This window comes from Leptosomus discolor, chromosome 11, assembly GCF_034619465.1.
Source record: "Leptosomus discolor isolate bLepDis1 chromosome 11, bLepDis1.hap2, whole genome shotgun sequence".
In the NCBI taxonomy this organism is placed as follows: domain Eukaryota; kingdom Metazoa; phylum Chordata; class Aves; order Leptosomiformes; family Leptosomidae; genus Leptosomus; species Leptosomus discolor.
The window spans coordinates 20,630,103-20,642,856 of record NC_141401.1 but is presented as its reverse complement, the minus strand read 5'-3'; the positions used below and the strand labels follow the sequence as shown (position 1 = coordinate 20,642,856).

General features: G+C 53.6%; 1 protein-coding gene across 1 annotated transcript in view; it reads left to right on the top strand.

Moving 5' to 3' along the window:
* Positions 1–11,764, top strand: part of ONECUT1 (one cut homeobox 1) — a 15,288-nt gene extending 3,524 nt beyond the window's left edge. The window contains exon 2 of the mRNA XM_086471743.1: positions 11,472–11,764. Coding sequence (XP_086327869.1) covers positions 11,472–11,764 — 293 coding nt within the window. The remainder of the gene's footprint in view (positions 1–11,471) is intronic.
* Positions 11,765–12,754: the final 990 nt, after the last annotated feature.

Below are 12,754 nucleotides of genomic sequence, written 5' to 3'. Positions count from 1 at the left end.
TCGGTTGCCGGCCCTGCACAGGCCGCCCGCCGGGGAGGAGGGGAGCGCACGAGTGAGAAGGGCGGCAGAGAAACGGTTTGGGACCGAGCGAGAAGGGCATAAGGGACCCCAGAGGCCCCTTCGGATCTCCTGCAGGAGCGGTCCGCTTTGCCGAGGGGCAACCCCTGAGCGACGGTGTCTCGAACGGGCCGCTCCGCGGCGGCTTCCCGGTCGGGTTTCCCCGGCCCGTCCCGGCGGGAGCGGGTCCGCGGGGAAGAGCCCTCGCCCGCGGAGCTCAGCCAGGAGGGTGGTGGCCCATCCCTCCGGAGCTGGTCGGTATTTGCCTGGGACCTGACTGTTTTTCCTCGCAGTTGCATCCTTTTTTCCCCCCCTCCTCTTTCTCCCTCCCAATGTGAATCCCAGCTAAGCTGAAGCCTTAGGAAGCCGGCGAGAAATTCTCGCCAAATTAACTGTAAAGAAATCGATGCGGTAATCAGAGCGGTTTCCACATTAAATATGAAATCTAATGAACTCCGTTTGCACCTCTCGCCCCGCCGGCCGCCCCAGCGTGCGCCGGGGAAGGTCGATGACACCCCGGCCCCAGCAGCGCCCCGGCCCCTATTGCCTCATTAGGGCCTCTTTAATATTTACCCGGCGGGGACTTTGCATAAACGCATTTGCATCAGGGAGGCGGAGGGCATCGACCGGGGGCTTTACCGCCGACACCTCGAGCGCGGCGTGGGCCCGGGGGAAAGGCCCTGCCCCTCCCTGCCCTGCGGACCGCCCGGACGCCGCGGGGACGGGCGCGGGCCTGGCTCCGCGCACAGTGCGCGGTGAGAGCGGCCGTTCCGCGGCTGCTGGCGCGGTGCTGGGGCCGAGGCAAGGCGCCCCAGCCCGGTGGGAACGGAGGGCGGGAGAGCAGCCCCTCTCCCGGCCCCGCCACGATCGGACCCCGCCGCAGCGCCCGGAGAGCAGCCGGGCGGGCGCTGGGAGCCGCGCTTGTTTGCCAGCCGTGTCCTTGCGGCGGGATTGATTTACAGCCGCTCGCGCACAGCCACGTTTGCCCTTCGTTAATGTTTGCCCGGCAGGAGGAGGAGGAGCGGGGCCGGGCGGCGGCGAGCCACGTTCCTCCGGGCCGGGCCCGCCCCGCGCCCGTCCCCGCGGAGTCCCCGTCCCCGCGGAGTCCCCGTCCCCGCGGAGTCCCCGTCCCCGCGGAGCCCCCGCCCCTGCAGCACGTCTCGGCCCGTGCTTGTTTGTTCGTTCGCTTGTTTGTTTGTTTTAATTACCCGCCGCGTGGCGGGGAGGCGCCGGGGGGCCGTGCTCGCTCCCACCCTCGCTGCCGTTTGGATGAAACGGCCCCAAAGTGGGGCCGCTCTCTACCGCGGGCACCGCCGGGCCCGCCCCGGGGGGCCGCACGGCCGGGCTGCGGGCGCGATGCCCGCCTGGCTCGCCGCCTCTGCCCGCCCCGGCCGACCAGGGCCGCCGAGCTGCCCGCAGCCCTCGCACCTCGCCCTTCGGTTCCCGGGGGCTCTGCGCCATCTACTGACCGCCGGCGGGCGGGAGCCGGCCCCGCTGGCCCGGGCACCCCGCCTGCACCGGGCAGCGACGGCGGCGGGCGCTGCGGGCCGGGGCGCACCCTGGCGGCGAGCCCTGCGCCGGTGCCCGGGCTGCGCCCTCCGCCGGTGCCCCGCTTTCCCGGGCAGCGCGAGCGGCGCGGGCGGCTTCAGCACCGCGGACAGCTACCGCGCCGGCCCGGCCCCGCGCCCGGCCTCGCGTCCGGCCCCGCTCCCAGGCGAGCCCCGCGCCGCAGCGGAGCCGGCCCGCCCGTGCCGGGGACGAGGCCGCCTGGATGCCGGCGGCGGGGGGTTGCCGAGCCGCTCCATCGAGAGCAGCGCCGCACCGATCGCGCATCACGGCAGCCACAATTAGGGCTGTGGGGCGGGCAGGGCTCTGCCCCCCCCGGCCCCAGGGGTGTGTGCTTGGGCCGCCCGCGGGGGCGGCGGTGCTGCGGGAGCGGGAGCGGCTCGGCTCCAGGCCGGGCAGCGCGCCCCGAGGGGACCTGTTTTGGGGGTGGGTGCCTTGGGACGGGTGCGTGGCCAAGGGGGCAGAGGGCGACCGACAGGACGAGGACTGTGCGTGACTCTGCCCTGGCCCCCCAGGCCGGAGGGGTCGGGATGCCCCGGGAGGGAAGGAGAGGAGCGGAGCGTGGCGGCAGGACTGTGCCCGCCGCAGGTGCCACCGGCGGGGAGCCCGGGCGCTGCCGGGGCCACAGCTGGGAGCTGGCGTGTGCGATCCGCCGTTTGCAGAGCCGGGAAGGAACGCGATGGTTAGATCGGAGCAAAATTAACGGGAAATGCACGGGCCGGGAACTCACCGGTGCCTGTTTGCACGGACCGGCACTGAACCACAGACCGAGCTCTGCCTCAGGCGGCCTTTTCTTGTTCCCTGCGTGGCAGAGGGAACCCACAGCCTCCACGGGAGGGACGAGTTCGTTCGAGGGAGACCTGAGGTGACTCTTAAGAGCAGGAGGTTTTGCTGAAGTGCTGGTGACTTGAACCTGAACTCTACGGGCATCGAGGGGAGTTTTTCCTGACGAGCGAACGGGGGCTTGGCGTGGCGTCATGTGGGATACTTCCATGATCAAATCGATAGATGCCGATTCTCATTTCAGACGTAAATCTAGCCGGATAAATCACACACTGGCAGAGAAGCAACCGACGCTTACTGAGTTTCTTTGGAAAGGCAGCTTGCTTGAGCCGCTTTGCTTGAGCAGAAGCCAATTTTATGATGCCGAAAGAGTAATTTATAGACACAATTTATTAGCTCAATAGTACTTTTGTTTGTTTGTCTGTTTGTTTGTTTGTTTCCCATTTTAGGGCGATAGGAAGTCTCAGCGGAAACATTTTAAGTACAGGCCAAATGGCAGTTAAAACGCGACGGATGGCTGTCCCGCAGGTGTGCGGACAGCACCGCAAGCTGCTGCGGCCGTCGTGACGCCGGCGCTGGTGCGCGGAAGCACGTTCTGGAGCACCGTTAGGGACATCGCTTCCTCAAATCGCTAAAAGTACTGAATTGAGTGACACGGGGGCCTCTTCCTTAGCGACTTCGACGCAGAAGCGGCTGTAGGGAACCCGCCCTGGGGTGATGGGTGTTTGGTGTTTTTGAGGTCCAGCAACACTGCGTGCATCGCTGCGCGCATCCGAGAGCTGTCGGTAAGGAGTGCCCAAGGGCGGTGCAATTAGCGCGGGCAGATTAGTGCAGGCAGGTCGCAGTCCCCCCGCCTCCCCCTCCCGCAGAGGCGGGCTGCCACACTGCTGCCGGAACGCCCCCAGAACTGAGGAGCCTCTTTACGTCATCACTACCGTGTTTCTCGTTCGTTTGAGACCTATCTCCCTATTCGGAATGTAGTGTTGGGATTGACCGAGGGCTTAAAAACCGGAGCAGGGGAAGCGGGAACGGGCAGGCGGGTCCTTAGGAAAGGAGCCCGAGAAGCTGCCCGGTCTGTCAATAAATCCGACCACGCTTAATGGCCCGGCGAAGGTTTTGCAACGGATTGCGTCACTCCCACCTCTCAGAAGCTCCGTTTTCGGCCGCTGCAGCAGAGCCCCGGGCTGGGCCAGCGGAAAGGGGCGGAATAACTCGGGCTGACGCCGAGCCCCCCGCCGGAGCGCCTCGGGACCCCCGCGGCAGCTCAGGGCCGGCGGCAGCTGCCGGTGCGCAGCGCGACCGCTGCCCCGGGCCGGCGGGTCCGGTGCGGCCCTGCGGCAGCGCGTGCCCGCCACCCCGCGCACGAGGGAGCGGGGCGGGGCGGGCGCCGCTCCCCGGGGGCGGGGCGGGGTGAGGCAGCCACTCCCTGGCGGCGCGGAGCGGAGCGGGTTGCGGAGCAGCGCGGCCGGGTGCGGAGCGGACTGCGGAGCTGGCAGCGTCTCCAGGCGGAGCGGCAGGCGCTTCCCGGCTGGGCGGTAAGGTCCGGAGCGGAGCGGAGCGGTCCGGAGCGGTGCGGTCCGGTACGGTACGGAGTGGTCGGCGCTCCCCGGCTGCGTGGTGCAGTGCGGTACGGCGCTGCGGTGCGGTACGGAGCAGTGCGTTACGGAGCGGTCTCCGGCTCGGGGGCGCGGAGCAGCGCCGGTGCGGAGCGATGCGCGCCGCCCCACCCGTCCTTCTCCGGGCTGGGCAGAGGCCGCGGCGAGGGGCGGGCGCCACCCAGGGGCCGGGGGCTGCCCGCGCCGCTGCGGCGCGGGGAAGGGCTAACACGGTTAAAACATTGATGTAGTCGCAAAAATCGTTCATTAAGGCAATTTAATCTTTGCTATTAAATGTCCTTTCAATTCATCTGAGGTAATTAAGATGCAGTTAAAGTGATTAAATTCTAATTACTTATGCTAGACAAAGAAATATTTGTTACAGCAATATGGTTAACTAAAGACTCACCTGAAGAAATTTAACGTTTAATTTTAAATGATATCGCAGGAAAATCGGGTGCTTCCACTGATTGATCCATTTAGCAGCATATTCTCTAACGGTGATGTCAGCTCACTCAAGTAGTTACAGCTCCATCAACGCTGTAAGTTTGTGTAAACCCCAGAACCCCAACTGGTGAGTCAGCGCTCCTTAGTCAGATTCACTTTATTATTCCGGGGGCAGCAAATTAAGGTCACTCGTTTTAATACAGTGCACAGGAGCCAGATGTTTACTATTCAGTCTCAGCTGGGACCTGTATGTTGGCAGGCTGATGTCATTCTGTGAGCTTCCCACACAGGAACATATTTTTATCTCTTTTCGTGCTATGAAACAACAGAAGAGGAGTATTGTTGGGACTTGATGGCAGAGAAATAAGATACAGGTACAGTGACCTCTGAGTAGATGGATACACCTGTGCTCTAGAGAAGCGTAAATCACCAGAGAGACAACTGCAAAATGCTGAATGACGCCAGGAGTAATAAGAAATAATTTAGTGTGGGTTCAGACATTTCAGAATAGCCCATACTCTCTTCAGTTGAAAGGGAAAATTTTGGGGAGCAACCAATGAGCTGTGTCACTCGGGTAGGCTTTCGTCACTGAGATGTGAATGGCCTTGTCCTATGGTGGGTGGCAGCTTTGGAAAATGCTCTTTGCAGCATCAACACTGGCCGCTGCCTGCTGCAGTGGGAGCCCATGGCCACAAGCTGCCCTGATGTGTAGAAGCTCTGTCTCACGCAGCACCTTTCCGGAGAGATCCCGTCTCCCAGGCACCTTCGAAGGCCCCAGGGCAGTCACAAGCAGGACAGGGTAGTGCAGGGGACCACCAAACAGTGACTTATCAGAGTATCACAGCAGCTGCACTTATTCATCCAGAACAAACAGATTTGCTTGGTTTTAGTTCCTCTGGTGAGTTCTGCCCTCAGGTAGCATGTGTCTTATAGGCTCCCTGTATATTCCAAATTATATATTCAGCAATTAGGAAAGACCTGTCATCCGTGTGTGTCTCTGCACACTCCAGAGGTGTTATGCATGTGATAAGGGTGGAGCTTATCACACTTTATTGTATATAACCATCACCATGAATTTATCATAAACTTTTGGCTACTTGCTTCCACTGAGCTCTCATAGCCAGTGTGACTAGGAATACCTCTGACGGCCAAAGTCTTTAAACAGTTTCAACCTCCTATGGAAATCCTGCTGCCTTTTCCACCCAAAGGTAGAGCCTCCTATGGCACGTGCAGAAATGCAGGGCTTTTGTCAGCACTTCCTTGAGCTGGGCTGCATCTTTTCTTGGGGTTTTCTCACTTATGGGAAGGGTGACCACCCTGAACCCACAGCAAGAAAGCTGTTGGCTTGTAAACTCCCCATTCCTTTCTGGGAATATCGCACTGAAGTATTTGAGAGAAGCATAAAGCAGTTGCTTTTTTCTCTCCTACCTGTCTGAAGCAAATGTAATGCTCATGAATAGTAAGGGTGAGACAGTCCTCAACACTAAACCAGTCCAGTGAGAGTGGTGGTGAAGATCCCAGAGCTCAGTGCTGAGTTTACCTTCTGACATGAAGCAACCAGAAAGTGCCTCCTCAGGCAAGACAGAGCTGAGCCCACAGTCGTGAGAGATTCCCTGTCCTCTTTGTTCCCCCAAATGAACATTTTAGCTATAAAATGGGTTCTTGCAGACTCCTGTCCATAGTGTCCAGCTCAACCTTCCAGCCACGGCAGTAATTGATATCAAATAACGTTTCAAACACAATGGAAATTAGCGTGGTATGAACCTGCTCATGGGGAGCTGAACCAAGCCTGCCGCCTCATCTCGTACAGGGCACTCGATGGCCATCAAGTAGTAATGGGTTGTGGTCAGCAGTGGCCGGGGCCAAAGCTGGAAATGTGACCTGTTGCCTCAGGGTAAAAGGCCCCATATCCCATCGCTGGTGCTCAGCACATGGTCTCCTCTCCATGCCAACCAGGCTCTGCATTCAGCATGGCTGGCGATGTTATTGTGCGTGTGTCTCCCCATGGCTAGTCTGGACCCACTCTGGGTCCAAACGGAGGGAGAGAGGTCCATGGCTTACCCCTCCATGGGGTGAGAAGACTCATGCCAAGGCACTGGTGGGGCTGTACGCTTCCCTTCCAAGGGAAGCTGTGATGCCGTGCTGTTGTGGTGCACTCAGGCAGCCATGCTCCCCTCCTGCTGACCTGTGTCCCTCCTCCATTTCCACCTACTTCATATGGTCAAAAACCCAGCCGTGGCCATTGCGTGTGCCTGTCCTGAAGCTGTGGGAACTGCTGCAGGTGGCTGGTGAGCAGTGAGACCCTCTAGAGTGCATGGCTGCTGCCTCAGCCTCGGGGGGGTGGTGTGTAAGGGCTCAGCTCTCAGTGTCAGGTCTGAAACCCCCTAAATCCACCTTCTTCTTCCTCAGCATCTGCTGCTTTTCCGTGCTGTGTTTGAAAGTGCATGCTTGGTGATGGTAACGTGGTGGGCCACCAGCTGAGCAATGCCTCTCGCTGTGAGAGTGGTCCTCTGCCTTCACAACTAGCCACAGGGCTTGGGGCGGGGTTTGCCCAAGTAGGATTTTCCATTGTTGTTCCCCCTGCTCCGCTGCCAATTTTCCAGAAGAGCAGCCAGCAGAAGCTGTGGTGGTATTTTATTATGTGCTCAAAACAAACCAGCAGAAAGAGGGTTTATCAAGAGTCTTACGGGTTTCATTCTTTGCTTCTGGTTTCCAGAAAGGAAAATTCATGTTTGCCAGATACAGCTAGGCACATGTGTACGCACCAAGTGCTCCTGAAAATTGATTTGTGCTAATCAGCGTTTTTTTCCTTAGATTTTAAAAATAAATCCACCCTCTAGGGATGAAAGACTAGATCAAGCACCAGGGTTAACACCTGAGCTTACTGTAATCTTGACTTTTAGACTGACAGAACAGTGTAGTTCACATCACAGGTGGGCAAAATATCTTCTTCACTGTCTCAACCTAAAGATGTAATTAGTGTGTTTTCATAGGGGACACGATCCTGCTTCCCCTCTGGCAGAGCAGGACTGATCCTGCTGGGCTGCACACAGCTGGGCCAGCTGGGCACTGCAGAAGAACAGCGATAAACAGTGGAGCTGCAGTGGTGAGACCCCTGTTCTCTGCCACGCACAGGCAACCAGGCTTTCCTGAGATGTACAGACCTTACAGGGTTTGGCAAGTTAACTCGGCCAAATCCCTCAGGTGACTTAGAAGGAACAAAGGGAGACAAAAATAGATTGATGGACTGTATCAGGAGGATTGCAAGTGTCAAAAATATCTGTTGCTCAGGGCAGAGGAAGATGGAAGTGACTGAAGAGGCCAGAGTTCAGCCGTGGATTTGTAAGGCTCCTTCTGGCACTGATAATACTACATTGTCATATCGGCACATGTGTTGCCAAAGTCAGGGTGACTCTTTCTTTATCCTCTGCTTTGCTTTTTTCTTAACTAGACTTCCTTAAGGCTTTTTCAAAAGGCATCACAAGGAGCACCGCCGAGCCCGGCAGCCCAGAGACAAAGAGCACGGCTCTCTGCAGCGGGGAGCGAGGGCGGCGGCAGCGTGCAAGGGCAGGTGCACGCCTCTGGGCAGCACGGCGCCCCACAAAGCACCTGAATCCAGCTTCTGTGCTGTGGGAGAGGGTCTGCTCACAGTGCTCACGGGCAGGGGCATCGGCAGGACATCAGTGCAAATTACTTATATTATCTGCTGCTACGTAAAATGAAATCCAGATGAAGGTGTGTGATAAACAGTTTTGAAGGCAGACTCTGGTGTTTTTCCAAAAAAAAGGGCTTCAGTCAGTGCCTTTGGAGTCTTTGACTTCAGTGGACACCGTTGCTGGCATTAGAGGAGGGCCTGGCCCAAGCAGGCATAGCTGCTTTTTCTAGCATGACCCGGGCTGAGCGCAGGCTGCTGCTGCCGGGCTGGACGGCCCCAATCTGTCAGCCCTCGCGGTGTGAGTTGGCCGGTCTCTGTGCCGTGTTGGAGCAGATTTTATCCCGTGTTGTACATTTGTTCTCTGGCAAGCTGGAAGCTACAATTTGTTATTAAAATTGATTGGCTCCAGCACAAGGAAAACAATCGTAAGGAAACCCTATTATGGTTTTCCATTATCACCATTATTTATTTTTAAGTGCTATTAATATTCCTGAGTGCGGACAAGGCAGAAGATGAGAGGTGGTATCCACCCCTTGCTGCTCACAACACAGAGCCTGGCAGCACTGTCTGCAAGGACTCTTTGAACAATTAAGCATATTGGAAAGTTTTTGCCTTCAGTCTACCCCTGGCGAGTGCTAACGGGAGTAGAGCTGAAAAGGAAACAACTTTTGCATTGCCTGAAAGTGATCCAGGTTTTGAAGGTACCTCCTCCAGGTGGATACATGCTGCGCCAGCCATGCTGGGCAGAGCCAGGGCCAGTGTGCTGCTCAGCAGGCACAGGGGGTACACAGGAGGATCCAGAGTCCGAACTGGGCTCGGCAGGGCTGCTCTGCTAGGGGCAGCGCCTGCCTCGGTTTCACCCACCGGGGCTGTGCCATGTCCAACGAGGACCGAACCTATTGCATGTGGGCCTTCAGATAAGGTCCCAAATGGCAACTGAGTCAGTATCTGTCTCTGAACCACTACGACATTAGTCCTTAATTCAAAGTAGAACAACTCCAACTGAGATGTGAGGACAAGAACCATCTTATTTCACGGGCTAAACTAGAGCACGTCTTCACCTGTACCCAGTGGGTGTGCACCAAGCCTTAGAAAACCAACAATCCCACATGGTAGTTTGTTAAAAACCAGACTCCATGCTGGTCTGCAGGGGAAGGGGTGGCTCTCAGCGTCTCCAGGGAGCACCATGGGAACCTCAACGCTCGCTTTCTGATGGGCTTGGCTGAAATGAAGTTTTGTTTGCAAAATACTAAAATTGGCTTATTTGTATCATACACAGGATGTGATTTATTTTTTCTCCGCAGCAATGAGCACTTTTTTCTTACCTCTGTGATGTTACTAGCAGTAACTATAAGGTCTCTGATACAACTGACGTTGAGGAACAAAGTATGTTGTAACTTTTGGGATATTTTCTAAGGAAATAATTATTCAGGAATTGTATCTACTGTTGTGACTATCATTTGTGATATGACGGTTCCCACTGAAGCATCATACAGGGCTGACTCGGATCGTGCTATTTGTGTAGTTAGTATTTTGTGACAAGCGATGATCTGGACAGAGTATCTAGGTGAAAGCTGGAATTTGCGTAGTCTTTGAAAAAGGAAGGGGTAAAGCAGCGTGAGGAGAAATGAAGTGTTAGGAATGGCCAACATTACCTGAGTTTGGTTTGTCTCCTTTTCTGCATGAGCCCATCGGCAGGGACAGAGTCAGAGCTGGAGGCTGAGGTTGTTACAGAGCCAAGCTTCTGTGGCTCCTTCCATGGGAATTTCTGATCATCAAGTGTATAGACGTGTACAGAGAAGATTGAGATGCTGTTGATATCTGCTGTGCTCCTCATTCCTAATATTCGTCAGTAAATAACAGCCTATTCTTGCAAAAGTATCTTTAACCCTTGAGCTGTCAATGTTAACTTTCAATGGGAATGCAGAATTAGTTCAGTAGGCGCTGATCCCCACAGCGAATTCAGCAGCTTGACTTCAGTGGGGGTTTGCTTGCCTGAGGAAACCTGTTTTTCAGCCCAGAAGCTCTGCGGTGGATGTAACATCAAAGCACTCTTCAAAGGTTTTCAGATAAAAATAACTGTAGAAGATATGAGTTTGGCATCCAGTCAATTTGATTGATGTGTCATTGCTTATGAAAGAATGTGTACCTGGAATATATATTGTTAGGGAGCTCTTCAAAAGCTTCTCCTCAGAGGTGGATGAGACTCTGGTGTCTTGGTCCCTGCCTGCCTGGACCAGCAGAAGGTGCCTTTGCCTCTCCTGAGTCTTGGTGTCTGATCTGTGCAGTTCCTATTTCTCGAAGTACAAAAGCTGGATGACTGTATTTATACCTCCCTTGAGCAATTAAACCTTCATGCCAAGGCTGGCTCTCGGTAGCAATAAAAGGTGCAGGAAGGGCCTTTGTAAAATAATTTGCCGTTTTCATGCCAATAACCATGGAATAGGTGGAGACACTGCACAAAATTCTTCATATAATCAGCACCGATCTCCACAGAAATCAGGACTAGGCAGGCACAGAGGCAGAACATCCGTATTACCTTCATAAATGCGTCTCTAAATCAACATTAAAGGACGTGGTTAGAGAGAAAAAAGGGTAAACAGACAACTTCGGACTCTTTTGAAAGTGAGACAGAGCAATCTGCCCTCACAAGAAAGCCTTTATCCTAGCGGAATGCTAACAAGATGAGCTGGCTGACGGTCAAAGGCTGGTAGGTGGATCTGGGAGTCACCCTCCCATCCCATTGGATCCTGCCTGGATCATGCAAACCAGATTTCAGATTACAAGTGCCCTTAAATAATGTAGAGCAAAATAATGTTCTGAAAGGGAAGGACGGGATGATAGATGAAATAAGGTGAAATTTTGTCAGGAAGATTTACAATAGCGTTGTTCTTCATGTCAAAACATGGTATATTTTGTTCAGAATACATAAGCATCTGGTCTGTAAGACTGTAGTAGTGTCCTGGTTTCTCCCAGTTCCTTATTTCTCAGCCAATAAAAAGCTACAGAAATGGCTTGACAGCAAATAATAGAGGTAAAAAAAGGTGGGCAATATTGACTCTAGAGCTCAGTGAATCTCCATTCTACCTCACAAGGCTATGACATAGTTAAATTCCCAGCACTGCTGGGTGTTACCAAAATGTGAGCTCTTAGTAACAGCGTTTGCTGAGTTTTAACAGACAACACCAGAGGTATTTTCTAACTTCTATTCCTTATATTTTTTATGGTAAGTTAGAAAATTAAATGTCACACATCCTGTCCAAATCTGGCAGCTGACGTGAGCGACCCTGGTTCCCTAGCGTGTCGTGTACTGCATGCCCACACCCTCCTCTGCTCACCTGCTCTAACCGCCCTCCCCTTTCTTGCAGCGTGCAAGAGGAAAGAACAAGAGCACGGGAAGGATAGAGGGAATACACCCAAAAAGCCTCGGTTGGTCTTCACAGATGTCCAGCGTCGAACTCTACATGCAATATTCAAGGAAAATAAGCGTCCGTCCAAAGAATTACAAATCACCATTTCCCAGCAGCTCGGGTTGGAGCTGAGCACCGTCAGCAACTTTTTCATGAATGCACGGAGGAGGAGTCTGGATAAGTGGCAAGACGAGGGCAGCTCCAATTCAGGCAACTCATCTTCTTCATCAAGCACTTGTACCAAAGCATGAAGGAATAACCACGAACTAAACCTCGGTGGAAAAGCTTTAAAAATAAATAAATAAATAAATAAATAAATAAAGACAGACCAGGACCTCAAGATAGCAGGTTTATACTTAGAACTATTTGAAGAAAATGTTATTTATAAGTCCAAAGAAACCAAAGACTTATTTCACCTGCATTATGACTTTGTTCTAAGACACACACTTTAGTAGGATGACGACTTGCAAAAAAATGGAGAGGAAGAAGAAAGCGAAATGGAGGGAATGGAACAGAACGCAAAGAGAAGAGAAACAGACCACTGGTCTTACACCTTCACCCATGATCACGTTCACCGTCCTTGGCTGTTTAGTGGTTTGGAGCATAGTGATTTGTTGTCATTGAATGGACATCTCTTCAGATATAGCTCTTCATTCCCACAGCAGTTGCCATGAAGGTGTAGAGTGTATCCGTACTGCGTGCACGCCGGTGGTCAGGGACTTAGGGCTGGTCTTCAGAGAGGGTTGTGCTATGGCACGGCCGACAAAGCACGGAGTCGTCTGAATTCATTTGAACGGTAGTGTGATTTTTGCTGTTTCATGGTTTGAACTTAACTGGTGCAATGCCTGGAAACAAGTTCAAACTAGGCAAAGGAAATTTGAATGGTACCTAAACCAGTGCATTCTCTTTGTTTGTTAAGGAATGTTCAGATTTAAAAAAGGAAAACTATTCCATCCATAAAAAAAAATCGACTAGCTACCAAAGAACACATTTAATAATTATATTGCAGGTATTTTATTGCAATGATTTTAATATTCCAAAGCTATTTTTACACAAAATACTATGTAGAGTTATAGGTATAAACTAATCTAACTGTATAACACATAAAACTTATAATCAAGACTGTTATTTGCAATTAGTAAAACCACATTATTGTTTCTTTCCATGATTGGCAAGAAAGAATGTCATCTGAGGAGATCACAGCCCCTGTCGGAGCACAGGTACTGATAATGGGATGCTGC